This window comes from Haliaeetus albicilla, chromosome 16 (assembly GCF_947461875.1).
Source record: "Haliaeetus albicilla chromosome 16, bHalAlb1.1, whole genome shotgun sequence".
Taxonomy (NCBI): domain Eukaryota; kingdom Metazoa; phylum Chordata; class Aves; order Accipitriformes; family Accipitridae; genus Haliaeetus; species Haliaeetus albicilla.
The window spans coordinates 8474521-8501556 of record NC_091498.1 but is presented as its reverse complement, the minus strand read 5'-3'; the positions used below and the strand labels follow the sequence as shown (position 1 = coordinate 8501556).

The 27036-nt window shown below is 38.3% G+C and overlaps 1 protein-coding gene across 3 annotated transcripts; it reads right to left on the bottom strand.

Moving 5' to 3' along the window:
* Window positions 1-192: 192 nt before the first annotated feature.
* HNRNPR (heterogeneous nuclear ribonucleoprotein R) lies at window positions 193-27036 on the bottom strand. 3 transcript variants are annotated; one of them, XM_069803446.1, is made up of 11 exons: window positions 26882-27036; window positions 20283-20448; window positions 17871-17989; window positions 17332-17439; window positions 16511-16624; window positions 8979-9155; window positions 6169-6304; window positions 4880-5085; window positions 3978-4127; window positions 1666-1787; window positions 193-1481 (listed from the first exon to the last, which is right to left on the bottom strand). In XM_069803446.1, the coding sequence occupies exons 1-11, from the start codon at window positions 26954-26956 to the stop codon at window positions 869-871; spliced, it is 1986 nt and encodes a 661-aa protein (XP_069659547.1). In that variant the 5' UTR covers window positions 26957-27036; the 3' UTR covers window positions 193-868. The 3 variants fall into 3 exon arrangements, with proteins under 3 accessions (XP_069659547.1, XP_069659546.1, XP_069659548.1); XM_069803445.1 differs by having other exon boundaries at window positions 20283-20451; window positions 26882-27032; XM_069803447.1 differs by lacking the exon at window positions 20283-20448 and having other exon boundaries at window positions 26882-27034.

Genomic DNA, 27036 nt, shown 5'->3' with positions numbered 1-27036 from the left:
AGAGTGCCCTTTGGGCTATCTGTAATTTCTCCTAGTTTTCAGTCTGATGTCCACAGTGCTACATGTTGGAAAGCACAAGAAATTTTGCATGAATTTGATCACTCACATAGGCAGTTATACTTTGAAAACAGTGTTTTTCGCAAGAATTACCAATGAAATAATGTTTTAGGACACAATTGAATTTGAAATAGGTAATGTTTTGAATAGATTTTTGAGTTTTATTGAAATCTTACATGAACAAGAAATTGGAAATACAATCACATCAAGGAACAAATTGCCACGGCTTTGACGTTTTAAGCCAAACAAATTTTGTAGGGCAGATTTTCAAAAAGGTGTGAAGTTATAACAATTTAAAAACACAGTTAACCTACTTCTAGGAATGCAAAACATACAATCATGTTATTTTCAATACAAGAAAACTTAATTTGTTGTAATTTCTTAAAACTACTAAGACAAAGCACTAGCTTTTACTTTTATGTACAGCATACTCCTATGTAGTCTATCCCAAATCCAAAAAAAAAAAAAAAAAAAAAAAAGAAACTGTCCAAAACCAGAGGTTCTGCAAAATCATGATTGAACAGTGTGCCATTCCTGCTTTTAAACTGCTAAAATGAAGCCTAAAATGATAAAAGCATTGAAACCCCATATGGAGTTCAGGAATTCTGCAAGCCCAGTAATGTCCAAGTGCGTTTATGAAAAAAGAAAACTAAGAGACTCGAGTATATACACAATAGAGTGATTCTTCAGCCCAATACAAATGGCAGCCAATCGCTACTGAAGGATGAAACATTAAGCCAATTTTGTTTTGAAGGATGTAGAGCTATAGCCAATTCTATGTTTCCAATATTCTCAATCCCTCCTCACTTGTCTACTTCCACTGTTGCCCATAAGTATCCTGATAAAATTCCTGGTTGTCATTATTGTAACCATAGTTACCGGCATAGTCACCACCTTGCTGGAGCGGCTGTTGAGCGATGGGTTGGGAGCCCCAGTTCTGCTGGTTGTTGGTCTGACGGCGCTTGGAATCAGGCTGGTTGTACCCATCTGCCTTTCTCTTGCCTCCTACGTTGCCCCCACGGTTGCCCCTGGCTCCACGAGCACCGCGTCCTCTCTGCTGCTGTGCAGGACCCCCTCTCCCACCCCTGGCTCCTCTTGGCGGTCCCATGGGTGCCCCCCTCTGTGAATATCCAGCTCTACCTCTTGGTGGTGGTGCTCCCCGCCCCCTAGGTGGTGGAGGGGCACCTCTCCCACCCCTTCCTCCTCCTCCTCTTCCTCTTATAGCATAGCCATCGTCATAGCCATAATAGGGATCTTCATAGCCACCACGGTAGTCATGATAGTCATAACCATAATAATCATCATAATAATCTTCATAGCCATAGTAATCTGGGGGATAGCCATATCCACCTCTCCCTCCACGGCCTCTGCCTCTAATAGGAGGTGGCATGCGAGGTGGAGGGTAGTAATAATAGTCTTCATACCTATTAAGAAAAAGAAACATGCAATTATTTATCTTCAAAAGTCTCCCAAAATAAAGTATAAATTTCCCCTTGTTGATTAACAATACATAACATAGAAGAACCTGAATGACTTTTCTCCAAACTAGCTCATTTTACAGCAGAACTTCATTCTGCAGTATTACAGTAGTGAAGAATGAACACTCACGCAGTACTTCTGGAAGCCTGTCTGGCAGCCTGACGTTCTTTCCTTTTCTTATCCGGTGGCTTTGCTAACACTATTTCAATTTCTTCCCCTTCTATCTCTTTCCCATTCATTTCATTCATAGCCTGTATAAAAATTAGAAGAGAAACATCTGAAAATTTGTTTCCATTCAAAAGGAAGCTAAAACTTACTGAAAGAAACCAGATGGTTAGACTGCTCCAGGCAGAACTATGCCATGTGCTTCATTTCTGTACTACTTAAACAGAAAGTTACGTATCATTCTTTCAAGTCCCACTTTATTCCCAGTTACAGTGAAGCAGCATTTGGAAAAAAAAAAATTCTCTTTGTATCTTAAGGTACAAGAATGGGATTGAAACATATTGAGCGTTATTTTTAAAAAAATCAGACATAACACCATCCCTTTTTATGTTCCTACATCCCCTAGAAATGTTTCAGAAATACACTGACAGAAGTTCTCACTATTCACACTGACATGAACACTCACTGTACTTGTAAGCCACGTAGAGCACATGCACACAAGAAAAAAAACAGTATTTTTTTTTGTGCTTCCTAGCTAGTTTAGCTAGTTGAATGTGCTACATGAGTGCCTCTGAGGAAATAAAGTATTTCTGAGGATGCATACTTAAGGGGAAGAAAAAAAACAAAAAAACCCAACAAGACAAACCACTGAAACTTGGTGATCTCACCAAGTGAGGCAAGAAAGTTTTTCCTCCAGAATTTTTCCAAGAAAATTTTCCCAAAATTTTTCCAAGAATTTTTTCCTCCAGAAAAGTAATGCATTAATTATCAAATGCATGCACAAAAAGAACTTAATATACATACACAGAGTATGATTAGAACTAAACCCCACAATTCTTTACCTGGCATTATGTGCCTTGCATTTAACATTTCTGGGTATTAATATTTGCATTAACAAAGGCTTTACATGTCTGTACAGCTACATGCCTCAAAAACATTAGAGATCATGAAAATTTATTTTAAAGGAGGTATGCAACTAAATAGACACTGGAATCAATGAGCCAATTCCATGCATTCCACACATTAATACCATAATGCTTTCATTAAAAAACAAACAACACACCCATATACAAAAATATCTCACAAAATTCATAAACCAATTTAATGGCCATAAATCAGCCATGGGGCAGATGTGGTAGTATCCCAACTTGTTTCAGAGATGAGCATTAGATATGCTCTGCTGTACTGCATTTGATCTATCTTTTCTCATCTGCTACAAGTTTTCAGTTGCTCAAATCTAACAGAGCATTTAGAAGTACGGTCTACTGGGAAGGGACTGGAGAGTGTTTAAAGACATACTATAGTAAAACACGTCAGGAGGTGTTGCAGACTTACCCTTTCTGTCAACAATCTCCTACCTTCTCCTGGACATGGTCTAAGCCTATTCAAATTGACTTCAACTTCATTAAATATGAGTGACAGTCATCCTAAAGCCAAACTCATGAGTATTCTAAACCCTATTTTGGTGGGTAGGAAAATTGTAAGCGATTAAATGGTTATAAAATTATTAATAAAGGATGAGTAAAGAGCCTTTGAACTGTCTATGTAGCCACATATACCACATACAGTATACTTGCTCAAGACTCCCAGGTGCAAAGCATTTCCTCCCATAAACTGTGGATTTAAAACACAGATGGAGTAATTTCTATAGAATTCAACCCACTGAAGTACAAACAGCAGATATTAATGACCTTCTCAACTGCTCTTAGATACAAAGGAAGACACCTTTGAAGCTTACAATAGAGACCTCTGATGTTTAAGAAGTCATTTAAAAGAAACCTTCTAAGAAGCACATAGAGTTAAAAATAGCTAATGCATTAAGGGAGTTGCTAGTGCCATTTTCCTCCCCTTCACAAGGCATTTTTTTAATTACCTTGCAATTTCTATTCAATACTTTTGTCACTCCAAAACTACACACAGCCTTTAAACAGGGGCCTTTGAGAGACAACTGATACCTTCTGACAGTGTTTCCTCAGAAAAATTGTCTAGGTTGATTTCCCCCCCCCCCCCCCCCTTCTTCTCTAGACTCTCCTGCATTGGTCTATACCTCTTTTCCAGCCTACTTGTTAACTTGCTACATCTGCAAGTTTCACATCCTCCTAGCTACTGAAGTCATAGGAACAAAATCATTAGTGTTAAAATTCTCGCAATGGGAACCTTATTAAATGGGCTCTACAAATTTTCTTATCTAGATATTTACTATGAAATTTCTTAAAACCATTTGTACAAAATAAACTGCTCACATCAATTTCGCTAGGAAAGAATAATCAACCTACCTTCACTGCTGCACCTCTGTCCTCAAAATGAACAAAAGCATAATCCTTCAACTTCTTTACTCTTTCCAGCTTTCCAAATTCAGAAAAGGATTTCTCAAGGATTTCTTCTGTCACAGTAGTGGCCAAGTTTCTTACAAATAAAACTTTCACCTGGTAAAAAAATAAGAATGAAAGCTGTAATCTTTAAAAGTCAAACCTCAAAGGGAACTAACAAACTAGTAAGATGTTATTCCCTTCTTCTCTGCCTTAAGAAATTTTGGGTAACCTTGTAAATTCTGTACCTGTTTAAAAAAAAAAAAAAAAAACCAACAAAAACCACCCACACAACCAACCAAACCAACCAACCAACAAAAAAAGCCTTGTAGTTACCTGTATGAAGTTTCTACAACTTCTCTCCTTCCACAGTTCCCTTCCATGACCAGAAGGATATCCAGCTTTGATTTTCTGCTTCTGGGATGCTACAAATCCCAGTAAAATTTTCATAATAGGCCTCAAGAGTAGCAAAGAGTTATCCCAAAACGCAGGGATAAAGAGCACATCATTCCCTACACTGAACTTCACCTTCATCTCACTCTGGAAAATAGTTTTATAAAATACCCACCTAGCATTCACTATCAGCAGAAGCAGATAATGAACAGACTGATGTGCCAATCCAGCAGGAGAACCCTGTACACTACTAGTTTAAATGTGAACGGTAGGTTAAAACAGCATGTTCCCAATGTCTTAAAATGGCAACTAATCTGCAGTGCTCAGACCATGCCAGTTCACATGGCTTACTATGAAAATCTAACTGCTTTTTGTGCCTCAAAACTAGCACTGCTCAGCTGGAGCAAATCTTGGTCACTATAGCATAAAGAAATTCCTCCCAAAGCACAAGAACATCCAGTTAAGTTTTAATTTACCTTTGCCATGACTTCTGGGTCAGGTTCCTCTACTGGATCAGCCCATTCCACTGTCACAACATTTCCCCAGACTTTTACTTTCCCACTCATCAGGCGGCGGCGAGCTTGTGCTGCTGACTTGTGATCCTCATATTCCAAGAAGCAGAAACCTCGATTCTTCTTCTTATCATCAGGTTGATGATACAAGATTACATCCACCAAACCCTCTGAAAAACACGTCTTTAGTATTAAGCTTCAAAAGGAAAGAAAAAAAAAAAAATCTACAGTTTACTCTAAAATGCCTTCACTTGTTTTTTGTAATACACAGCCTTTGAATTTAACACCTGAAAGGGGAAGGGAGCACAAGAAAAGCAAAACAAGTAACAGATATCCATCCAATTTACCCAGAAACAGGTCACCTAGCAGGTGAAATTCTCCTGAACAAACTTACCTCACAATTAGGCCCTGCAAAACATCAACCTGAACAGTTCACACAGTGTTAGTTTTCTATATTTTGTGTTACAATTTTTACATTTTAAAGCAGTGAGCATTAATACGTGGCATCTTCCCTGCCTCGAGGGGAAGCTGGAAAGAATTTCTTTCACATCTCTCCAAAAAGAGAAGAGGCAACTAAACGAGTATTCACCTTCTGCTTTCACCACTTCCCTGAAGTACTTATAAATAGCAATCCTAAAAAAGAAGCAGTAGGTTAAAACTCTCCTACAGGAACAAGACCAGGCGATCAAGACCTCAATCTCTTATTTAAAGCAGAAGCATCTTTTCTTCCTACTTGCTGCATATACTGGGAACAACACTGAAGAACTGGGACAGAAATTAATCTGTCATTAGCTATTTCTACAGTACCATTCCCTCTAAACTGATTTAGTATTCCCTCCTCCCCATCATTCCTCAACAATACATCTGTTTGAGACTCCCCAAAAACTTCTCAGTTGTGAATGCAGAATCTACTGTAGATAGTTACAAATACAGAGTTTTCAAGAGGAAGCTAGAACAGGTAATAGAATTAGGACCTTCACTTTTTTCTGAGTTCATTTGTGCTGTATCCATCTCAAATTGTAAACCTACAACATCATTCATTTAACAATCAGTAAAACAGACACTAGTCCCTTTACACTCCACCATAAAATATATTTGATATATAAAATTTATACCAGAAACAAACTTGGAATCCAACTTGGAAATAGTTTAAATGATAGCTGAACGCATCTGTCAAGTAACTAGACCTACAAAACAGAGAGACTGAATAGCATTTTGGGATCACTGTGAAAAACTCATTAAGGAGGTCTTACCTGTGACTTTACTGAACTCTTCCAATATGTTTTCCTTAGTCTTGTTCTTTGGAATTGACCCAACAAATAACCTGTTGTTTGCCACAGAGATGCATACTCCAAGGTGCTTCCCAGGACGGATTTCATAGTTGTCACACTGAGAAAATAAAAAGCCATTCATTTGCTTTATCCACAATAATATGGATAAAAAGATTCCCCAAAATCATAGAATCATCTATTTTCTTCGTGATTTGCTACTTTTACACGTAGCATATTTAATTTGCATTGCAAGAGAATTACTAGAACTGCAGTATTTGAGTCAGCATTCACTTGGAAAAACATTGCCAAGCTTAGGTTTTCCATAGAAACTTCTGAAGTTCTGCTGAACAGAAAGCTACAAAGAAACTGATGCACAAGGAACAATGTGTAACAGATACAAACTGCATGGGGTAAATTCATTCACCTACTGTTCATCTCAAACTTGAAAGATCTTCCTAGACAACTGGTGACTGCTTCCTGTGCTGGGACTCAATGTCAGTCATTGGGGCTGTTATTAATAAGCAAATACATAGCATTATAGATACTATGAGTTCTTCCACTTCACTTTGATAGCTTTTAAACACTGAACATATTTGCTGTGAGATACTCAGAAGTGTGAATCAGTGTGTGACCTTGTTCCCACCACCACCACCTCCCACAACAGGGATTTCTTGGACCTTGTAAATGCTAGGACTCTAAATTTTACTGTTAAGTTTTAAAACTTCCCATTAAAAAAAGTTAGCCTGCTGCTTCATGCTTGTCCCCACAGTTGGATTACTCTGAACACCAACACTCCTGACAGGTCTTTAAAGGTACAAGAGTTCAACCTTTAAAAAAAAAGTAAGAATTCAAGATAGCCATCATCTTTGTTTTAGGTATATTTTCAAACACAACCTAAGAGGATGGATGTTTGATCATCAGCCAGCTTCTGAAAACCTCATCCAACTCTTTAAAAAAGCAAGTTTTCAGCCATTTTTACCCTGAGACGTAGCCATACAGATGACAGAGCAATACCTTCAGTAACCTTCATATTCAAGAACTAGAACAGTGTTAAGGTACCATAAGCTATCAAACAAGATCACTTTAAGGAAGACAAAAACATTTCAGAATTTTGCTTCATGTACAACAGTATTCACCACACAATAAAAATTTGTGTTCCAGTGCCATGAACTTAATCTGAATCTGCTTTTCAAATTATATCTTATCTTACAAAGCCATTTTACATGCAATCAATCCCATTCCCAAGCCGCGGTACCTGCAAACACAAGAAAGCCCACCTGGTGTACAGAAACCAAGACTTCAAAATTTCAAGTTTGTTTTCTGAAAGAACCTCACTTTGCTATCAAGGTTTAATTAGCTCCAAAATGTAGCACGTGTCTGTCCCATTTTCTTTCCCCCCAGTAGTCTGTGGAAAATATTTCACCTAAATATAAGCCTGGCCACATTACCAGATAATAGTAGTGTGGAAGAGGGAAAGGAAGGGAATCCAGATATAGGACTTAAGGAATATATTCACACAAATTCACTTATTTGGTGCAATATCCAGGGTATGGAGGCCAGTCTTCCACCAGCGGCACATCATTTGCTACATCTACTGTCACTTCAGCATTTTCCCTTTCATCTCCCTCAATCAGTAAAAATTTAAAGTAACAACTCTGAGCACCTTCAACTCTGTCAAAAAAAGAAGTTTCAAAACAATTTTTCCTTCGTAAGTGACAGTAACTCATATCCACCATCTTCAAACACTGAAACCCAGAAGCAATCAATTGCAAAAAACATATTTTGTGCATCTCCTTCAGGAAACATCCAAGTACGTTCTAGAAAGGAAAAAGCCTAAGCAGAGACATGCAATTCCCAGCCCTGGAAGGGCCTAACATAACAACTGTGACTATTTCTAAATACATGAAAAAATTTCAGGGAACAAAAACTGGAACATTTGGAAGCAACAACTCCTTCTGAAGCCTTTACAATGCAACAGAAGCAGTTCTTAAGTTTCTCTAGGTTTCATTGTTGTTTGGGTTTTTTTTTCCCTTCCCCCAGCTTAACTAGATGTTTAAGTTCCCTACCACCACCACCTTCTTCATACAGGATCAGCTGAATTCTGCTAAGGCAAATGAGATAAAGCATTTCACCTGTTTTGGTACAAAGTACAAGCAGTACTTCAGAGCCATGTCCAAAATCTTGTGAGATACACATTGAACTTTCTAATTCTACTTCCTCTTCTCAGGCAGAGACAAGGCCAAATGAACCAGGGCCCCAATCAGACTGCTGTCTCTCATTTTAATCCTCTATGGATTGCTCTGTGTCCTTTGCCAAACTGTCTAGATGCAGGCCAAGTCAGGTTTCCATATAGTGAGCAGACTGCATGACTGCCATTGGAAAGAACTAAGGCCACCGTGAACCAAAAAGAGCACCAAGTCAGAGACCTCATGCACACCAGCAGCAGCAAAACAAAACATCTCTAATTAGCTCTTTATAGTAGGAAGGGTGATAAAACTTAAACTCAGTGAAGCTTAAAGAATATATTTCCCAGTCATAATCAAGTAAGCTCTTACTATAATCACTCAAGTACGCTAGCAGACTGCAGGAGGCTATAGCAGACTACAGTTCTATAAAGTAGAACATTATTTGTATATACTAAATCAAATCAGAAGGCAATTTTTAAGAAAATAAAATTTTAAGTCTGTCAATGCATGCTTTAATGAAACACTTCAAAGACTTCATTATCTAAAAGATTACCAACGTACTTGCTGTTTACATTATCTCATCCAGTCTGAAAATAAGTTACTCACCAGTTTGACTGCTTCCTGTGCTGCATCTTTACTACAAAAGGTAATGAAAGCGTAACCTCTGTTTTGACCAGAAAGAGGATCCATCATGAGGCGCAGATCCCAAATTGGACCAGCTTTCTCAAAGAGTGGTACCAATTCATCTTCATACAAGTCTCGGGGAATCTTACCAACAAAAACCTAAAAATGAAGAAGACACTTAAACAAAGCTTTTTCAGAAATCCAAACTCACTTAATACTTGAAAGTTCCTGAGAAAGGAGTACATTGAAGCATAAACCATCACAGCAGAAACACTGTAGTCATCACCGCAGCCTTCACTGCAGCCAATGTTATTCTATGTCCTACTAAGTCTTCTAAATGTCCCACTGTTAGTACCAGGTTTTATATATGGAAAACCTGGTTTTGTTATTTATATTGAAGAGGCTGTAAATTTCCACCACTGAAGAGGTAAACGTTTCTTACCTGGTTGTAATTTTGGCAATTAAAAACAAAGACCTTACAGACTATCTAGCCGGGTATCCTATATTAATGCAGGCCAAGCACTTCCTTGCTCTTGCAGTATTTTCAAATCATTCTGTAACCCAATCTTCATTAGAAAGCTACAGAGACAGAAAAAAAATTCTACAAAAATCCTTAAATCGCCCAATACACATTTTCCACTTTTAATATATACCATAATCTTATTTCTTGTCTGTGCTTGTTTCAGCTTCTACCAACTGAAGGTTTTAATATTTGTCTGAGAAAATCTGCAGTCCTCATTTTTGTTCCTTACACAGAATAATGACAATAAACTTTGTAAAGTTTTGTTAAGGAGTTCAATCTCTTCAGCTGAGATCTTCCTAGAAAGCTTCCCTCCCCAATTTTTTAATCACTGCAGCTCTCCTCTGAATTCTCAAAATCTCTGAATTGCTAATACAAGCAAAATATTCCAAAATCCCATTAAGATCAAATTCTATTTATTTTAGTTTCAAATTTTTTTTGTAGCAAAAGAAGCTAGGATTCATCAACCTTTTCCCTCAAGGCAAGGCCTTGCCATAGTCATATCTGGCACTGAAGGCTTAGCCGGTAATTCCAACACTGAAGACACTCAGAATGTTCATGTAAGCATTGATATGAACAAACCCGTGAGGACAGAATGATGACTCTGATTTTGAAAATGTAGAACACAAATTATTTTCCTCCAAAGGAAAACTAGAACCTTTAGATGTTTCTGTGTGTTATACAGATACTCCTGAAATTCAGTTTCCAGAACATTTCTTTGACTTAGCTTAGCCTCTCTCAGTTCAGTGTGAATGCCAACTATGATTTATTTGCTACTGGGGAAAAAAAGGAACTGATTTATCATACTAAGTGAAACTTTAATGGCAGAGCCAACAGGCCTTCCCTGCCCCCATCTCCCCCAAAAGCTTAGAAACTCCTACAGATAGGTATTTCCATTGTCATTACCCAGAACATTTCATTCTAAAATCCATGTGCAGTTTTAAAGACAAAAAACTGACACCATCATGGAAATGCACAAGACAACTTGCTACTAAGACAGTGAAACTGTCAGCTGAACTCTCCACAAACTGTAACTGGTTTTAAGTCAATCAAATGTAAAAAGTCTGCATTAAATTCCGTTTCATATGCCACCACTTCCAGCTGAAACTGAAGGTGACACACCAGAACACAAGACTTGAGGAGAGGAAAAAACCCTAATCCAAATACAAATAAAGTCTACTTTTCCAGCTATTTACCAAAGATTTACCATCCTGAAAGCTTCTGTATCCTTCTTTCTTTCCAGTCTCTTCGGCTCACTCTCTACAAACTTTAGACCACCGACAATTCCACAAGACTGCTACTACAGTTCAGTTCAGGTAATACACTCTAGGAGCTAGTATGAGAAACAGAATTAAGGATTTAATTTGAATACATTCACATCTGACCTATATTCTAGAGTAACTTCCATCCATACTGGAAGGACTAGATAACTCTGTGGGAGTAATTCACATCTAAGTGAATTTGCTTTGAGCCTGTAACCTTAATATGTTAATGAACTACAAGATCAATACTAGACATGACAAACAGCAGGTGAACATCCTGCAAGGGACAGAAGAAACATCTGCAATAACTTTTTTTAGATATGTTAATTAGCTTGAATAAAGTTGCTGAAATAAGAAATAATGTAAGTATCAGATGTCTTATTTCATTTTTTAGTTCCACAACAAGAGTACAGTGGAAAAACTTTGGAAACTGGCACAATCAGTGAAACAATATAAGAGATCTTGAGCAGGTAAGATGCAACCACATCACTTCTGGGCCTTTGTTGGAATTGCTGACCATTAGACTTACTTTTTCCAGTTTTGCTTCCTAAAGAACGTGTACAAAGTACTCCATTTTACTTCTTCCTTAACACTGTTTTAGAAGATGAATTATGAAAAGCCTTAACTAGGAAAAAAATCGATTTCAGTTTCATGAACAACTTTAGAGAGCATTATTGGGGGTGCAATCCACTTCTGCACTCTAGATGATGCATCCTTCAGTTATTTCAACAACTGAGCCTCTTCTGTTGTCATCACAAGCTAATAGAAGTGTACTGCAGCATTGCAAGAGCTTCTTCAAAACCTCTCTCCTTCCAATAGTGGTTTTCATGTGCTTTGCAGTCAATCTGTCCTAAATGCCAGATTTAAAGTGTTAATTAACATAGGCCGCATGACTGCTTCATCTCATCCAAATCTACAATCTTCATTTAAAAAAAAAAATAATATGGAAGTGGAAAAAAATTCTGACACAATGCAAAAACCTTTGAACCCCCACGGTTCTTCCAGTACAAAAGCAACATTCCATTTGTGTATTAAATCCAACACAAGCTTTGTCTAGTTCAACTCCTGCTGAGTTTATTATATCATTGCTTCTTAAGTTAGAGTTATTACAGCATCTGATTCTTCCCATTCAATTTATTACGGACAAAAGCAGTTTAAATTGCCCCAACATTGTCAGTAACATAACGTTTTCCAGATTGCAAGTTAGCCTCACAAACTTTCTCTGACTTTTTACTACAAATTCTGACCATGCACCCACAGAGGAGCAGATGCAATACCACCTTATCATTCACAGAGCTAAAAGTAATTTTGCATTCTTGATAATGACATTCAGAGATTATGTTTATCATATACTTATCCAATAAATCTCAGCTCTGAAAAGGACATGTAGCAATTCCTCCATTTTATAGTCTAAACTGTTACATAGATATCTAAGCTTGCACATCATCTGAGCACATCACAGGCAAATGATCTATTTACAGAATTTTCAAGTTTTTATTTTACATCACTGAAAAACACTGAAATAGAAGTCTCTCAAAACTTTAGGAGTAGAACTTACTTTACCTGGAGACCGCTCTTATAAAACTGAAACCAATCCAGCAATCAGTACAGACTTAAGTCAATAACTTTCTTCATGCTAGCTGCACTGTGCTAATTTTGAAAAGTGCTTTCCCCCATCCCTATTATAGTGGGGTAAAGGGCTTGTATTTTACAGTTAACCAATGAAGCCTCCTGTTCTTCAAATCATGCCTCAAAGGGTACTATATTAATTTACACCAAGAGGTGAAAGACGGAAATCAAGTACCACACCAGTCACCACCTCAATTTTTGGTGTAACAGTCTGGACAGGCCATAGGCATGTCAGGTATTTTTTTTTCCCTCCTCTAAAGAAAAAAAAGAACAAAACAAAAAAAAAATCCTTCAATTTTCCTCAATTTAACAACTCAAAGCTCCTCAGTCACCAGACTGAAGATAGGAGTGAAAAATATGTATTTTAACCTGTTCAGCAAATACAGCTCAACTTCATTAGATATTACCCACAAATGCAGACACTACAGATATGATGTTGGATTTACTATCCAGCATTATCCAACCGAAACACTGAATGCTTGTCTTGTTTGCATGCAAGCTTCATCATGCCTGACTAGCAGTGGACTTAGGACTAAATTCCTTTTGCTCCCCATACACTTAAAGTCCTCCTTGTTGTGACTGAATTTAATGAAATATTTATAACCTTGTCTTTCCTTGTCTTGTCTGCACTTAATTTCAGAAGTTACTGAAATTGCTATGTAGATGTTACTACTGCCTATGCGTCCTCCAATGTTGCTGAGCAACTGGTTTATTTTAAACCACAATTAGACAACTTAAAGTAGTTTTGTGTAGAAAAGAAAAAAAGGAATTTAAGAATACAAAAACAATTCTTTTTTCAGCACTGCTTGCATATACACTTTAGTAAAATGATAAACTACAATTAGCATAGAGCAAGCGTACTTAAGCAAAGCTTGAGAAGTTATGCAAATCATCAGTTACTGTCTTCCAGTTCAAGGACCCATTCTAATAATTGCCCCCTGCCAAGGAATTTATTTTTCTTCATGGAATATGAATACTCCCTTTAGAAATCATCCTTACTGTGACCCTTCTAAGCATCTTCTTGACAGCATACACAAAAGCTTCAGCATCTCAAAGGGTGCAAAACTAATCTATAAGCTGAAAGACATTCAAGAAATTGACCATTTTCTTAAATCTAATCTGGTGGTTTATAGAAGAATCTCCAAAAGAACTCCTGTATCAAAGACTAGTCACGACAGTGTGATTAAGAGCGTTCAGAGTGTTTAGAATAAACTACAAAACAACCTGCTAGGGACCAAAACCTTGCAGAATAGGTAAGTGAGGAAATACACAGCTCAAGCATTTTCATAACCAAACTAAAGTTTGCTCATAGCTTACTAGCAAGATGCACAAGTTCAAACATGACCTCGAATTTCCACATATGCTTACTGACTAGACTTTGTCCTTCAGGGGAGAAAAAAAAAAGTGTGTGTGTATACATATTTTTTTATATATATATATAAAAAATTCTTTAAAACTCTTCCAACCATCTTTATACATGTGTATATATACACATATACACATATATATATACACCTGTGTATATATATACCTGTGTGTGTATATATATATATTTTTATTTATATATAAAAAATTCTTTAAAACTCTTCCGACCATCTTTAACTTTAAAAAGAACAGCTGGTGTAACAGGGAATAAGAAAACACAGAGAAAAAGACCTTAGAAATTTTAATCAAAACAAAGGAGCACTGTACAAGCCCCTTGAGGATAAGCAGTTATCAATGTCTGCAGATGCAAAGGACAAAGCCAGTGTAAGGAGAGGAGGAAACACCCAAATAATTGTTTCCATTCTTACCCAATAAACACTCCCATAAACGTCTCTAAGCATCAACATCATGTGACCTCACTATAAGCAAAATGCTTTACATGGGAGGAGCAAATCCTTAAATAAAATGAATACTCAAGTTTAATATCAAAACCTATTGCAATTATTTTCTCCTCCAAGCTTCTGCACAGCTGTAACTACTTTGTCTTTATTACAGAATCACATTCCAAAAAGGTCCAGCTGCTCTTAAAGCCCACCCACTTGAAAAAAAATACATTGGACAGTTTCACCCACATAATCCTTTCAGCACAGTGTTCACTGTGACAATTTGTAAATGTTCAACATGCTGAACATCCATAAATTTACATATCAATACTGTAGTTTTACTGCACAATGTTCAAGTACATACTGAAAGAGGGTTAAAGCTGCAGTTAACATGTAATGAATTCCACTTTGTGTTTTAAAAAGACACATTAGTTGGTGTACAAATATTTACAGCAGAAAGATCTGATACATCTTCAGGGAAAAAATTCCACATAGTACATATCTTCTTGAAATCAATAACAGTACTTGGGTATCCTTAAAAAACAGAAGTTTGCCATTACTGACATCAATGACAGCTCTGGCATCAACATACCTGAGCTGGCACAAGCTGAGAGCTTCAGTATTTAAGTAAGTTTCAAACACAAAAGATTCACTGCTGCAATCCAAAGGGATACATCTTGTGTTTTTTTCATATTTTTACCCACAGTATTAGAAAAGAGGCATTTACATTCCTATATAACCAGAACTATTGTGGACAAAAGAAATGGTTCTCAAAAGCTTAAAAAAAAAAACAAACAAACAAAAACCACACTCACCTCATTTTGGGAAAAAAAAGTGCGACAATAATCTCCAGCCACTTGTGTTCAAACATACTCTGCCTAGTCTACCAGATCATAAGATCATGTTTAAGTTGATTACTATGCCTCAGACCTCAACAGCAAGAGCTAAAGACTAAATTTAATAGAGCATATACCAGTTTCAACAAGGTGTTCAGCATCTCAGCCAGTCAAACCAAGCAGCATGTCTAAAGCAATAATCAGTCTTTAAATCCCAGAAAATGCCAGCAATAAATTAATTTGGTAGAGGTATGGTTTCTATAAGTAGTTGGGTAGGTATTGTTACAGCCTCTAATGCTGGATTCGTGGCAGAAGCATTTATGTTCTTATCTTAAGGGAGTTTCCACACGTTACCCATTCTAGCAAGCTTCAGGAAACTTAAAAGTATAAAAACATACTCTTAATAGTATTAAAGCAAAGCCAACTTCACAGGTTTCCTATGACTGCCTAAAGAGGCTAACCATCACCAATAGGACAAAATACTTAAGATGAGTCAAGTATTTTCAGTCATGAATAGAACGGTTCAGTTCAAAGGGATCTACAACAATCATCTAGTCCAACTGCCTGACCACTTCAGTGCTGACCAGAAGCTAAAGCATGTTATTAAGGGCATCATCCAAATGCCTCTTAAACACTGACAGGCTTGGGGCATCAACCACTGCTCCAAGAAGCCTGTTCCAGTGTTTGACCACCCTCTCAGTAAAGAAATGTTTCCTAATGTCAGTGAAGCATGGTGCAATTAAATAAAACTATATACCATCATATAATCACCCTGGCAACACCACCAAGTTGGTAAACAACTTTTAAGCCACCTTTCTGAATGCAGAAATGCAAAAATTTACAAAAGAAAACAAGCTACATGGACTCTTTCAGTGCAGTACTTCCACTGTCAGTCCATGCAAGCATCAAGGATGTTTTCAGGTAGATTGAAACAAAAGCAACAAACAATTCCTTAATAATTACTAACCTCAGCTGTCCTCTTCAAAACTCTGTATGTGAGTATCTTTACACAATACACAAGTCTTTTTCACTTTCAGCACTTTGCATTAAATAAACTTTGCTACTGTCACTTAAATACCATTTATGTTGTAAACAGAATCAAGTACCTTTGAGTCACACTTTTACCTATCTATAGAGCTAATACCCACATTGGTCACTTTTTAAGTGATGGACCATAAGCTCTAGGGTGGACCATGAAGTCTGAGAATTTAATGATCTATTTTACATTTTAAGAAATTTTACATAGTCTTTACTAGTGTATTACACCTGCTTTTTCCCCCACAACCTATTATCCTGTCTTTTGCAGAATACTGAGAGATAAGAAAGACTAAGACACACATAGAAGAATGCTTTCCTCTACAATACTTGAAACTTTCACTTGTAATATAGTTTATTTTCAAGGATTTCTTATTTATCAGTTTGCACAAACACACAATTAGATTCATCTGTATATACTAACCTCTGTTCCAATACCAGGCTGAACACCAGAATATACAGTATCTGGAGGAGGGCCCCCATACTTCCTCTGTCCGGTAGTTACATCCAAAGTGTAGCCAGTCCTCTCTAGCAAAGCCTGTAAAAACCCGTCACATTAGCTACAGGGGGGAGGATAGTGGGTTAAAATATAAAGAATAAAAAAGCGTCCCAAGACAAGCATTTGCTTATCTGCACCTTGCCACATTTGCTAACAAGGTATATATAGACAGACAGAACCTACAAAAAACCCCCGTTATTTTGGAGGTTTAAAAAAGACACCACCTCAAACAGCAACATTTGTTTTACACTGCAAGGTCACTGGAAAGAACGAATTTTTCTTTTCCCTTATTTTACATTTTGTATGTAGTACCCCAAGAACTCCAGAACACCAGACAATTCTTTTCACCCACTCTGTACTTGGGTGTTTGCACAACAGAAGAGTTACTTAATATACTAATACCTTGCTGAAATACCCAATCAGTCTCAAAGTAATTTTATAAGTGCGTAAAAGCTTAAGATAAAAGGACAACTAAGACAATTCTTAAATAGATATCAATGTTTTCATAGACCTTACATAACACCAAGTTCATGCATTTTTGCCAATTGTGTCATCAGGAATATCTGCATTTCAAACAAGCACTCCCTCTTTTGAATCTCTATCATGTGTACATTTCTTTAAAGCTAAGTGTAAATATACTTATCCAGGTAGTATTGATACTTTTTAAGGACATCCAAAATTACTTCAGTCTGTGTACAGGTAATATACCAGATACTACAGAGTAATCAGTATTTTCTAAATGTTACCTTAATCTTTGCTTCATCTGGTCCCTTCGTTGATTCCTGTACTTTGCTGCCTTGTTTCTCTCTTTGCCTGTAGGTCTTCATAACTCCACATAAAAATGCACTTTTGTTCTGTAGATACAATTTACAAAATAATTCAATTGTGTGTACGACAAGCCCTGGGAATCCACCGAATCTTACACTCCACACCGTGAGGTCACTATACCAAGCCAATGCAATAAACAAAAATGTCAAAAGAATCCTTTACAAAAATATAACAAGTAATTGAACAAACTTGTCAGACTGAAAAAATCATCAGATTCCAGACAGTATTTTTACCTTATTTTCTCAATTGCACATTCATTTTTATTATCTGGGAGCTTTTGCTTTGCACTCAAATACCTACACATATAAGGCAATTTTTAACAGGCTTGTGATTTGGATTTGAAATATAAGAACACAGCAACATCAAAGAATTTATTTCCAAGTTACAACTCTCCTGCCAATAGTGCCAGAACACTTTTTATACTTATGTGCTCAGACTCCTGGAGCTCTCACCTTACCTGTACATGCGACAGGTCACTTTCTTTAAACTGCTGTAATACAGAGAGGGCTCCTTCTTCATTAAATTCCCTAAGAGCATCAATTGCTCTTTCATCAAGATCGACATAAGCTACCAACCCTAAAAGTTAAAGATAAAGAAGTTACAGGTTTTCTATTGAATTTTATACAAACTAAGAACTATGCAGTTTGCTTTTAAAGTCAAAAAGTTACGTTCCATAGCAACAGAATTATACATTTAATATAATTACATATTCCTACACAAGTATATGAAAGAACATGAGTACAACAATGAAAAAAGTTAAATTAAAATGTATATACCTAAGCACTAACTGATGTGCAAGATTATACCCCATGTGTAAACAGTTTTCTAACATTCAAGAAGCCAATCTGCTGCATAAAAGCAGTATTACACACCAGGGTTTGAAACAATGAACTCTGGCTCACTTCTAATAATTTGGATTTTGTTTGTTTGTCTTTCGTTTTAAGCTTCACACTTCTCTTGAATGGAGCTATTCTAGAGTAAGCTGACTTGAACATTACAGGTATCCTATTGTACCTGGAAAAGGAGCTACTTAACTGATGAACAAATACTTAGGAAGCTCTACCCCACAAAATATTAGGAAGTAGAATGGTTTGTTCACTCTTTCCTCCAACTTCAAAAAGCAAAAATCAGTGGACTACCTATATGTCTAAATTATTCTTTTTAAACTCATTTTGTTGCTCTATGCAGTTCCAAAAGCCAGAAATCAAAAAGGTATTATTTCGAGCCCTGCTATGTACCCGAAAAGGCTAATGTTAATTTCACAGGTACAGACTCCCCCAAGAAACACTGGACCAGTTCTGAAGCACTTTTTCTTTTTAAGGATCTTTACAGGTTATTTCTTTGCTTTTGTAATGCATTTGCATAAGCTGTGGAGCATGAAAGTATAGATTTTAAGATTTGCACTTTTTAAACGACACAGCAAAATTTAGGACAGATACCAAGAACTCCACACACTTTGCAACAGCTTGATCTCCAAAATACAGATTATTTAACTGCTACTTAATTTGAAAAATGCACAGTAGTGCCAAGCCCAAGGACTACATTTCAGAAGTGATCCTGCATATTGGAAGGCACCTGTATCTTTCATATAAGACCTCAGCAGATTAAAAATCCCTAAATTCAAGCCCAAATTTAGCTCGGGTGTCAAAAGTAGTTTGCTTCACTGACAAACCCCTGCACAATGCAAACATCTTCAGTGGCATTAAGGAAGTGTGATTAAATGTTTTCAGGTTACTCATGCAGTGGAATTATACTAGATAGTCAGGTTCTGGGCTGAAAAGCTTTTAAATCGCTTGAGAACTCCTCACAACGCAGCCTAACTGCAACACGTTAGAGCCCCACAAGTTCCTCTGCCCAGGCATTTACACCTTCTCTCAAACCATCAAGTGCACATCATCGTGACCCACAGTTAGAAAGTGCATGTCTAAAGCCAATAAAAGCTGGTAAAGGCTTGATGAAAGCTCACTGTGAATGACTTCCAAAAGACATCACCCACGTGAGCCAGAGTATCATACTGAAGATTGGTCAGGTATTGTTTTTGAACTGCCTTCACTTGATCAGTGGAATTTTGACTCTTTTCAACAAAAACTGTCATCTTGCCACCAAGGCATTCAAGATCAGCACACAGAGCAGTTCTACTGCTTCTTGTAAATCTGTTCACAGAACACACTCTAAAGAGGAAAAGGAAGCCTCTGTCTATAGGACAAAATAAGGGGGTTACAAAAACAAAATAGAAAAACCTTTGTATATAAAGAAACCTCTCTAGAAGTTGCAGAGAGCACTTGCTACCAGCAAGGTATTACTCAATTTGCTAGATAGCTTAGTCCTCAACTTTGTTGAAAAGCGGTTAATGTCAAACTGAACATTTCGGTGTAATAACCAGCATGGATTAAACTGTCCACTCAGAACTAGAGAGAACAAAAAATCCACAGGCAGACTCAATTCAAATGTAGTCCCAGGCAAGACAAGCTAGTTGCTTCCCTTGCTAAGTCACCTATCCAGCTTCTGAGTGTTTAAGAACCACTGTGAGGAGTTGACAGTAGAAAAGTAAAAGCAAAATGATGATTCGGATTGAAGAAAAAAAATATGTACAGTTTAGTATGCTCAAACATACATCTTTATTTGACAACATCTAAGAAACTAGTGCTCTGTGCCCTAAAGCAACTAAGATATCACATACAACACTAAGGATGTGTCAAGTAATTAGTCAATGTCAAACCCAATTTGCCTTTAGGGAAGTCAAAGTAGCAAAACATTCAGAGCTACACAGATCAAAAACAACAAATTTTTAAACCTTAATCTATAAAAATTTGAAAATGGTATGCCCTCACTTTCATAACCAATCAGAAACAAGAAATGCATATTATACCTGTCTGAAATATTTCATCAAGTCTCTCTGCCACCTTCTGTGGGAGGCCTGCCTCTATCAGTGTCTTGTAGTGTTCTGTGTGAGTTACACTGGAAGTATCCATTGGTTCTTCCTCTTCTTTTAACTGTACCGCATTACCATTCACCTGATTAGCCATTTTATTATGCTGCTGGAAAAAATTCAGGAGCTATATTACAATAAGCCAGAAATAACTAGTTTGTAGGACAATGCATGATTTATCTAAACTAATTTGTATACATGCTGCAAATGACCTGTATCAAAAGTTTTATTTAATACTTTTTGGATGCAGCTGATCTAAGTTTCAAAAGAAAGTACAACCCTTAATACTGTGGAAAATGTACATGGAAGAATTTACATAATTTTTTTTAAAAATGTACTTCATGTACATAACGATGTCTAAACTTTATCTGCTGATTGTCAGTAAGTTAACTGGTTACCATAGCAGCTAAAATGTACGGGGATACAATAATAACATCCTTCAACGAAGAATCAGAAGAGCTAGTGCTATTTTCATTTCCCATTCCTCTACTTTTAAAACAATTGTTTAAAATGTAGTGAACACATAACCCTGCAGGGTAGCGTAATGTATAAAAATGTCAATACTTGTTTGCTAATTTTCACTTTCTTGCCTTGTTGCCATGTCTTCCTTCAAACCCAACATGCTGCATAAGAGTAGCCAAATACTTTCTCACAACACTGTCAGAACCCAGTAAGGATAGAAAGAGAAAAAATGCACTCTAACGCACATTATGATTTGAAGCTGCAACTGAACTGTTTCCACACTTTTGGTTTTACTCAAATAGGAGCTCTACAAATCACAGCTACTTTTTTTATAATATATAATTTATTGGTTTAAAAGGAAGCCATGACTGCAGCATCTTCAGTTCTTATATTAATAAAAAGACTTGCTTTCAGAATTAACAAACTGATTCCAAATATGCGCACTGAAAAATACACAACTACAGCCTCAGACAATTCCAGTGGGCTTTGCCAAATTCATTAAAAACAGTTTCAATTTCTCAATTAGCCAGCCAGCTGATATTTAGTAGTCTCAAATAAAAAGGCTGACGAGACAATTCAACTACCCAGCAGAGAACATTAGGATGATCAGCTGTTAAGTCCAGAAATGAAATGAGCCTTGGGCTTTAAAAGATAGGGAAGAAGTCGATGATCAGCAGTGAAATGATAACCAGATAGACATATGCAGCATGGTCAGAGCAATGCAATTAAGTACTGGAATACAGATATGAAGATGATTCAAGAACAGTTGTTTTTTTTTAAAAAACGCTGAAGCCTCAAGCTATTTACTATGCTGCAAAACGAGTCTCCAAACATAACCACACCTCTAACAGTCACTTGTACACCCATCCCTTCTAGACTACAGCTCATGAACTTTTTGGAAGATATCCTAAGAAGATTTGCAAGCTTGAGCAACAAAAAAAAAAAAAAAAAATCATTTTTCTTCAGACAGAAAAGTAATGATTTTACTAAAGCTGTCTTGACTTGAAGGACAATTTTAGAGATATGTAATGCAGCCTCACATTGTTTCTCTGTCAGATGCCACTTCTTTATGCAATTAGTGAGGAAAAGAAAGGAAGTTTTCTGTAGCTACATAGCACATATAAATGTACACACACATTCTGTTACTTGATGAAGAGGAACTGCTTTCTAACCCATTCAGTTTACTTAAAAGCAACCGTGACTATAGGCTAATTACAGAAGAAAAAAAATGCTACCTGAAGACTACAATACTGCTTACCTATTATTACAGGTATTAGCTGAACTCTCAAAATACTAACTGAACGTGAAGTTTCTACAGGTTACAAAAATCACGGAAAACGAATCAGCTAGATGTCTGCTTGCTAGATAGCCTCTGCAAGATCTCAAACTTGAAACAGTGCAGGGCAGGGCAGAGGGTGCTTAGTTAAGCTTAAAGTGCTTTAGGTACCGTATCATTCTCAATCCCTCTTCTCAAAAATGCAGAGGATGATATACACAAAAGAGATACATGGAGGGAGTTATTTTTGTGTTCACCTTTTTACTGCCTTATATCTTTCACCTAGAATTCCTGCACCTCAAGAGTTACACATATATTGTCTTCTCTGTACACAGCAAAAAAAAAAAAATCTACTACCAAGAACTGTGAGGCTAAGCCAATACATAAATACGGAAAAGTTATTTAAAACAATTACAAGTACCTAAACTTTAATGGCTTATGGTGATGCTCCTGGACATTTTTTTTTGTGAACCCAGATCAGCTTTCAAATGTCATGTACGCAGAAGTTTAGCACTGTTCTCAGTGTTGCCTAACTGAACAAAAGGTTGACAGCTATTCCATGTTGAGGCAGAAACTCATCTGCAGTTCACTAACTCCTGACAGGCAAGATTTGCAGCCTAACGGCATGAAAAGCTATCTACCTTTATCACAAACACACACCAGTGTGTGGAGCAATATCTAACCCCTAAGTATCAGATTACTACACAGCACCACAGTTGATCAAATGCTTTTTTAAGTAGACTTTTAGACAACATAAATTAAGTCTCAGCATTTTAACTCACTAGCTGTACGGTTTATTTTTCCTTAATAATTAGTATCCTCATAAAGAACTTAAGTCAAATGCAGTGCACATTCACCAGCCAAAAAAGTTCAGTTTGGGTGTTCAAATCTTAGCTATTTCCTGTCACACAAACTTAATTTAAAAGACTTTCTTAAAGAAATTTACTCTGGAAAATTTTGAAGTGACACAGTTGTCAAAATATTCAGGTCCTGACAGCATCCAGAAGAAATATATTTCTTTTCACAGTTATAGTAGAGATTCCCTGCTGGCTTTGCAGGCTTGGCCTGAAATCTAAGATTAGACTGACTTTTCTTCCTGAATGATCACCAACAAGCAAAACTACATCTCTTACAATACTGAATCTGCACTTTGAGTTCAGCAGAGATACGTGGGTGAAAGTCACAGCTGAAAAAGATCATTTAGCTCTCCCTCTAGATAACATCAACTAGATGTAGCTATCAAGAAAAATATTTTTTAACTGAAGTTTATCAGTAAGGAAAACACACAATGATTTTATTAGCACTTTTGTTCTCCTCTAAGAAAATATTGAAACTATTAAAAGCATATTAAAGAGGAGCAATATCTACATTTGCATGCGCAGTGTGTCCACGTGACTCAGCCTATGACAGGCTGGGCCACAGAGAAGAGCAGCCACACGCACTCAAGAGTTTTTCATCTGCATTAAGTAACTCAAGTATCTAGAAAAGAGGGAGACTGGTTGAATCAAAAAGATTTTAAGTGTGGATTGTAAGTAAAGGATTATGTATATTAGTATGTGTGGGATATGTATTTGTTTTTAAAACATGCAGAAATGGATGAATTTAAAACAGTGTCCACAAAAACGTGCTTACCAAATGAGCAGGAGTAATAAATACACATTGGGGGCAACTTTACATAGGCAAGGAGAATTTCCACTGGTACCCAAGAGGTTACCTAGCTTTACCACCTCAGAACTGTGTGTACAGGAAGGGAAGGATTGTCTTATTTCAAACCTCACACTGTTGTTGCCAGCAATGTTTTTCTGAAGACCATGAATACTTCATGAAATAAAACATGTTTTTAGCCATCCACTATCTTTCCCCTAGAACTCCTGCATCTCAAAAGAGTAATTTGCAAAGTGACTAGTCCCTTTTTTTAAGCTCTAATCATATGACTAGTAGGCGGTTAAAGCTACAGGTGCTTCTAAATTACCCAGAAACAACCTTCTTTTTCATGTTCAGTAACTCAAATGGCTCAAATAGTAGTTTTCCTAGAAAAAAAATTAACACACAGCTGAGCCTGATAGCGTATGGCATGTTGAAAACAGAAACTTGATCTCAGCCTCAATCCGACAGTCACTGGTTAAACAGCCATGATGTTACTATTCCCTGTATTTTATACCATGCCTCTAACAGAGGTTGCCACCCACAGACTATCTAAGTATAACTCCATCCAATTAATTATAAATTCACAGTCTAGTTAACTCAAAACATGCTTAGTAACAGCTTAAATGAGAAGGAATGGCAATTTCTGGCAAAGGGACAATATCTCAAACTACCATAACCAACTTCACAGTGATTATACATCAATACTGTTTTCAGCCTTCTGCTATGTAACTTTTGATTTCACGTAGGAACTAAGCTTGTTTAGCTCAGGTGCACAGCAAGTATAACTAATTCATACATAAAAACTCCACACCAAGGTCATTCAACTTGCTTATGTTACTATTCCTTCTATCCAATATATTACCTGTGTCAAGCATGTAAGTTATACCATATTAAAAACAGCATTGAGGGGAAGTTTTTGAGGGTTTTTGTTTGTTTGTTTTGTGGTTGTTTTTTTAATGAACCACAAGAAAACAAGTGTAATCCCTATAGTTATGCCTTACACTTCAAGACAGGAAGATAAGAAACACATGAGCGAGGGCAAGATAAGAACTTACATTAAAAGACTGAACTGGGGCTTTATTAAAGCCTCACTTGTTCACAAACATTACTGGCACACCCCTTTTACATGAAGGCATTATAGCCATTTCTTTTGTACCATGGCTTATTCAATCACAGAAGGTACATCTTAATAGCTTAATTATTATATACTACATGTTTATTAGCATGAATTACAAGAAGACTTGTTTCAAAGTTATCACACCCTGAAGACCTTTACACATTAGGCAGGTTTCCATACCAGCATTTCAGTGGCAGACTATCTACAACAAAATATAGTTAGCACCCTCACCCCTCCAGCACAGAGTTCTCAGCCTTTCCCACTCCATAACCCCATGGAATGAAAAAATCTGAGAACCTCCATCATGATGCTAAGCAAGAGACTAGCACTGCCCGTACAGAAACTATGCTTCAGTATCTACACAAGCGTCATTGGGAGATGACTTTACCACAACAGGTTAGCAAGGTGCACCTCAGTGCCACCAAAATACAACACTGACTGCATCAGCAGCTACTACATTTTGCTAACCTGAACTACAAAGTCTCTACATGCTCGTTTCTAACTGGAGTTGGCCATTCATAGCTCCTCTGGTTGTTTGGGTTGTACAGACCAACATTTGTGGCACTCCAGTCCAAAGCAACACTTCAACAAAAATGAGCTTTGTTCTGACAAATTTATCCTCAAAGAATTTTTCAGATCTTTGCCTAAGAAAGCAGGGAGTACTGCTTTTTTTAGACAAAACTAGTAAGTTGAGTGTTAGCAGGAGGCTCGAATATTATTCCAACAGTGTTCACATCTAGACAGAAAAACTGAGAGGTAAGGATATTAAGTACTCATGGGAAATACAGTTTCTGGGATACAAAATTATCAAGCAGACTCTGCTAGTTTGCAAACACCATGGTTTGGATAGGTAAAAAAAGAAAATTACACCGCAAGATGCAGAATTCTGGTTGGATTACCTTTACTTTTAGGAGACGTACAAAATTCAGTGTTAGACAAAGTGTAAAGAAGAGGGGAAAAAAAACAAACAAAAAACCAGCTTCATGAGCATTATTAACATCCTTTGCAGCACAAACTGCTGGTGGGATACTTTAGCGTAGTATATGGGGGAAAGGGAATCCAAGCAACTTTTTCAAAAAGAGCAGTCCAGCATAGCTTAAGTACATAGTTAGCCACATTCAAAACCTGACACGTAACAAGGCTGCTAAGACGCAGTAACTACAGCCTTATTTTAAAAATAGTAGTAATAATGATGTATTTAAACAGAACTTCTGACGACCTGGTAAAAGGCCATTTAAGAAAAACAACGTCTTAGCAACAGAATTCTGGAGAACTGTTTCGGAGCATCTGACAAGCGTCACTCTGTCAACCGCAATGTGAAGCGCGAACCGGTGCAGTGCAGTTTTCCCTCCCCACAGCCGGCTCTATCGCGATACGCGCCACGCAGAATTTCAGAGCGCGCTACGACAGCGACGCGTTTTCTCCGGGAAGCTTTCCTCAGCCCCCGCAGCCATACCGCAGCGCGGGCCGGGCAGCGGCCGCTGCCTCCCAGGGCGCCTGAGCGGCGACGGCATCGCGGCTCCGCAGCGCCGGGAGGGGGACCGAGGAGAGAGCCGACCCCCGCGCACCGGGCGCTCCGCCGCTACCCCTCGCGGCAGCACCGCGAGAAGAGCGCGTCCCGGCCCCCCGCCGCCTACAAGCCTCACCCGCAGGGCCGGGCGGCGCGGGGGGCAGCCCCAGCCCGCGGCCGCACCGCCCTCCCCGCCGCCAGGCCGCAAGGCCCGCCCCCGGGCCGCTCCCCGCCGCGAGCTCCCGCGCGCGGCCGGCCCGCCCCGCCGCGGCCTAGCGGAGCGGCCGGGCCGCGGCCGGCGCCCGGCGACGCCCCCGCCTCGTTCTCCTGCGCAGCGCGAGCGCCCCGGGCCCGCCTCCGCCAGCGCTGGGCCTACCCGGAGCCCCGCGGCCGCCCGCCCCGCCGCAGGGCCTACGCGGGAGCCCTCGCGCCCCCCCGCCCCCGGCCCCCGGCCCCGGAGCCCGCGCCGCACCCCGCCCCCCCCACCTCCGCGCGAGGCGGCCCCCCGGCGCCCCCCGGAGACTCACCGGAGCGGGGCCTGCACGGCGCAGCTCGGGCCCAAGCAGCGACGGCAAATGGCGCGCGCTCCTCCTTCTCCTCATGGACGGCGGCGCGACCCCGGCAACACGCGGGGTTTCCCGGAACTGTTTCCAGGGACCACTGCTTCACCCACTCAGGAACT

What these genes read in the sequence shown, in the direction of transcription:
- HNRNPR (XM_069803445.1), bottom strand. Translation starts at nt 26,956, where the DNA reads ATGAGGAGAAGGAGGAGCGCGCGCCATTTGCCGTCGCTGCTTGGGCCC. An exon ending in GCCGTGCAGGCCCCGCTCCG is followed by an intron (nt 20,452 to 26,881) that starts GTGAGTCTCCGG and finishes AATTTTTTCCAG; the next exon opens with CAGCATAATAAAATGGCTAA. An exon ending in AGCCTGGTATTGGAACAGAG is followed by an intron (nt 9,156 to 16,510) that starts GTTAGTATATAC and finishes CTTCATTTTTAG; the next exon opens with GTTTTTGTTGGTAAGATTCC.